Source organism: Pteropus alecto, unplaced genomic scaffold, assembly GCF_000325575.1.
Source record: "Pteropus alecto unplaced genomic scaffold, ASM32557v1 scaffold80, whole genome shotgun sequence".
NCBI classification, from domain to species: Eukaryota; Metazoa; Chordata; class Mammalia; order Chiroptera; family Pteropodidae; genus Pteropus; species Pteropus alecto.
The window spans coordinates 4,281,744-4,286,166 of record NW_006430460.1 but is presented as its reverse complement, the minus strand read 5'-3'; the positions used below and the strand labels follow the sequence as shown (position 1 = coordinate 4,286,166).

Genomic DNA, 4,423 nt, shown 5'->3' with positions numbered 1-4,423 from the left:
CCGTCCCCCCGTCGCCCTGTCCCGTGGACAGGGTCGGGCCCTCAGTTCCAGGGCATGGCTCAGGCCCAGCGCTGCCGGCCTCTCTGACGTGGCCCCGTGTCCCCACACAGGCCGGCCTCTGCGAGGCAGAGCGGGAGCAGATGAGGCGGATCCTATACCAGAAGGAGTCCAACCACAACAGGCTCAAGAGGGCCAAGATGGACAAGTCCATGTTTGTGCGGGTCAAAACCCTGGGGGTCGGCGCCTTCGGCGAGGTGTGCCTGGCCTGCAAGGTGGACACGCACGCCCTGTACGCCATGAAGACGCTGCGCAAAAAGGACGTTCTGGACCGGAATCAGGTGGCCCATGTCAAGGCCGAGAGGGACATCCTGGCCGAGGCGGACAACGAGTGGGTGGTCAAGCTGTACTACTCCTTCCAGGACAAGGACAGCCTGTACTTCGTGATGGACTACATCCCCGGGGGTGACATGATGAGCCTGCTGATCCGCATGGAGGTCTTCCCCGAGCACCTGGCCCGCTTCTACATCGCGGAGCTCACGCTGGCCGTCGAGAGCGTCCACAAGATGGGCTTCATCCATCGAGACATCAAGCCGGACAACATCCTCATAGACCTCGACGGGCACATTAAGCTGACGGACTTCGGCCTCTGCACAGGCTTCAGGTGGACACACAACTCCAAGTACTACCAGAGAGGTACCGTCCCAGGCACGGCCTCGGCCGGGCTCCCATGCGGTGACGCGGCTGTCACACGTCACTTTATGATTTGGCCTCCCTCCCCATGGGGTTCGCTTCTGCTGTGAGGGTTCTAGGGCGGCCAGCTCCGGGGGGCCGGGACCATACTTGGCCTGTTGGAGCCAGCCTGGCAAGAGCCTCAGGCCCCTGGGGGCCCCCTCATCCAGCCCCTGCCCGGTCCACAGCGTCCCTGGTGCCTGGTCCGCCTAGAGACGGGTGTAGTTTACCTCCATCGCCTGCAGTTCTGTCCAGAAAAACCAAAGCCAGCCGGCTGTCACGTGACTCACGGCTCGCTTCTTCAAGTATCTACTTTAATACCCTAGCTCAGGCTCCGATTTTTTAACCCAAAAACTTATCCTAAGCCATTTAATACATTCCCATTTTATGGCATTTGAGTCGTTTTTGTCGACGGTTCTTAAATCCTCTTGTGCTTTTCCATGGCACCGTAAGCACATCTGTGTGCTTGCCCCAGCCCGGCCCCAGGTGTGAGCCTGGGCGGCACAGGCACTCCCGGGCGCCGGCCACGGGGGCACCGGCCACTCAGCCGCCCAGCCCAGAGCTGCAGGCCGCGCGGCGCTGCCGGGTGGGGCGGCCAGGCGGGTCCCTTCTCAGTGTGTCTGGAGCTGAGCCGAGCCGCGTCTGGCTGCCGCTCTGGCTCTGCTGCGGTGTCGCACGGCGCAGAGTCGCCTTGTTCATGTCCTCTTGTTTTCCCACCCGATTCCCGGCTGACAGGGAGCCACGTCAGACAGGACAGCATGGAGCCTGGGGACCTGTGGGGCGACGTGTCCAACTGTCGTTGCGGGGACAGGCTGAAGACGCTGGAGCAGAGGGCCAGGAAGCAGCATCAGCGGTGCCTTGCGCACTCCCTGGTTGGGACCCCGAATTACATCGCTCCAGAAGTGCTCCTCCGGAAAGGTGGGTGCCTCGCGGCCCCTGTCCTGCCACCCCAGGCCCCCGTCCGTCCAGCTGCCGCTCTCTGAGCCGGACACTCCCACTGTCACCGCACACCCTTGGGAGCTGCCCTTGCTCTGGGGCGCTGGACACGCAGCCCTGGGCCACTTCTTCCTGCCCTTCCTGCGGCTGCAGAGCGAGAGATTGGGGGGCTTCCTTCCTGGGACCCAGGGACTCGCCCAGAGCTTTTGCCAGTCATTGGGGCAAACGACTCTGTCCTGGGGACAGCACCCAGTCTGCCCCCGCCTGACCTTTGCGGGCCCCAGGCCAGGCTGGACCATCCCCAGCCGGTTACTGAGTGTGACAGAGGACAAACACGGTCTTCCTCGTCCAGCAGCATAAGGCTGGGGACGGTCGTGCACAGCCACCGGTACTCGGCGGGGTCGCCGTCCTGGCTGAGTGCGCAGCAGGGCGGGTCCTGTCAGCTTCCCTGGGAGGCCGTCAGAGCCCACTGTGAGGCAACTGCCTTGAGAGGTGGTCGGAGTGGTGACCTCTGCCCACTCACGATCTCGAGGTGGGGTCCTGGGTATGTGGAAGGAGTACCACCGGGCCGAAGGGCCTGAGAGAGTGCGGCTGGCAGCCCTGGAGAAGGGTGACATCAGGACTGGAGTCCAGCTTGGACTGGGCACAAAGCTCCAAAGAAAGGGGGAGGACACCGAAGCAAATGTGACCCTGCCATGTGGCCCCTCGCCGGGCCTGGCCAGGTGTCCCCCTCAGCTCTGCGGGGACTCAGCGCCTCGCAGAAGCCGTGTCTCTGGTGGCACTGGACCCCTTTGCCGGGGTGCCCCCCGCCCCGGTTTTCTTCGGCTCCCTCCAGAACCCCCAAGGGAGCCTTGCCCGAGGCCCTGTGCCTGGAGGCCCCTGTCCTGACAGGTCTCAGCACTTCCTGTTTTCTGTTTCTACTGTTTTAATTTGTATCCGTTTGTATCTTCTTAAAGTTCTGTTAATGGCAACAGTAATCTTTTTAAATTAAGAAGTCTTTTCTGGTCACGAAGGCAGACTAGTGACTGGGGATAAGGGAGCGAGGGGTTGTCCCCTCCCCACGTGAAGGCTGTGGGCTCCCCGGCATGTGCCGGCCCAGCCTTCGCTCTCAGCCACCTGGGCGGGGAGACACGTGCCACCGGTTTTCTGTTGCGTGACGTGACACGGGGACAGCTGGTCGGCGCTGAGGCCCGTGCGGCCGCCGGCAGAGCGCGTGCGTGCTGGCGCTGAGCGGCCTTTCCTTGCAGGGTACACGCAGCTCTGCGACTGGTGGAGCGTGGGCGTGATCCTCTTCGAGATGCTGGTGGGGCAGCCGCCCTTCCTGGCCGCGACTCCCACGGAGACCCAGCTGAAGGTAACGGGGTGGGGATGCATGTGCTCGCCGCGGACACGCATGGTGTCCCGGCCTTTTTACTCCGAGTCCTGTGGGAATGTTGCTTGTGCATAACGGGATTTTTTAAAGTATCGTTATTGTAACTTATTTTGAAAGACTTCGTTTTAATAAGCCGCAGGGTCAGACCAGAGTTTTAACATGGACGTGTGTGTGAAATTTTACGTGAATCGTTGTCCACCTGCCGTCTTGGCGTCAGTGCAGAACAGTGAGCAGCGAAGTCTTATGGTTCTAGCTCTTCCGCCACTGCTCAGGCTCACACCAGCGTCCCCCCCACACCCACGTGCCTCCACTGCCCCCCGAGGCCTGTCGCCCTGCCAGTGGCCTATTACGTCGGCGTGGTTCTACCCTGGTTCGGAGGGTGAACAGCAAAGTCCCTTAGGTTGTCTCCCACAGTGGCACACGTGACATGTGTCTTCCCTAGACATCCAGACACTGGCCGTGCTGTTGCGTGTTGGGGACAGGAGGCCAAAGCCGTGGGCCAGAAGGCTCATCCCCTCCGAGGTTCCTTTTCCTTTTAATTTCAAACCCCGGTTGACCTCATCTTGGCCGCAGTGAGCGTTGGATGGGGACCAGGCAGTTCACCCGAAGTCAGTGCCATAGCCAGGGGGACAAGTGGTGGGGTCAGCCTCTTCACTTCTGTGGAGAGCTCGGGTCCCTTTGCTGAGTGGCCTCCCGGTGGGCGAAAACCCGTCTCTCTCTTCTCCCTGGCCTTGGGCCATGTGTCCCCTGCCAGATGGCACGGAGCTTCTCTAGCCACTCAGGGCCACCGCTGCGGCTTCCGCATGGGCCCTGACTTTCCCCCACCGGGAAATAAAGCGGTGTGCAAGCCGCGTCTTCACACGCTGCCCCTGAGCCGCCTGTGTCACCGAGAGGCGGGAGAAGCTAACCCTGTGCCGCTCTGTGTCCTGAGGTGGTGAACTGGGAGAGCACGCTGCACATCCCGGCCCAGGTCAAGCTGAGCCCGGAGGCCCGGGACCTCATCACCAGGCTGTGCTGTGCCGCCGACCGCCGGCTGGGCCGGGGCGGGGCTGATGACCTGAAGGCCCACCCGTTCTTCGCCACCACGGACTTCTCCAGCGACATCCGCAAGCAGCCGGCCCCCTACGTTCCCAAGATCAGCCACCCCATGGACACTTCCAACTTTGACCCCGTCGAGGAGGACAGCCCCTGGAACGACGCCGGTGAGGACGGCGCCGCGGCCTGGGACACGCTCACGGCGGCGAGCAGCAAGCACCCCGAGCACGCGTTCTACGAGTTCACCTTCCGGCGGTTCTTCGACGACAACGGCTACCCCTTCCGCTGCCCGAAGCCCGCGGAGGCGGAGGCGCCGCCGGCCGGGGACCCCGGCCCGGGCAGTGGGGAGCT

The 4,423-nt window shown here is 62.9% G+C and overlaps 1 protein-coding gene across 1 annotated transcript in view; it reads left to right on the top strand.

The window, feature by feature from the left end:
• The window catches only part of LATS2 (large tumor suppressor kinase 2), a 23,460-nt gene that overhangs the window by 17,117 nt on the left and 1,920 nt on the right, over positions 1 to 4,423 (top strand). The window contains exons 5-8 of the mRNA XM_025047114.1: positions 111 to 693; positions 1,465 to 1,647; positions 2,913 to 3,019; positions 3,969 to 4,420. Coding sequence (XP_024902882.1) covers positions 111 to 693; positions 1,465 to 1,647; positions 2,913 to 3,019; positions 3,969 to 4,420 — 1,325 coding nt within the window. The remainder of the gene's footprint in view (positions 1 to 110; positions 694 to 1,464; positions 1,648 to 2,912; positions 3,020 to 3,968; positions 4,421 to 4,423) is intronic.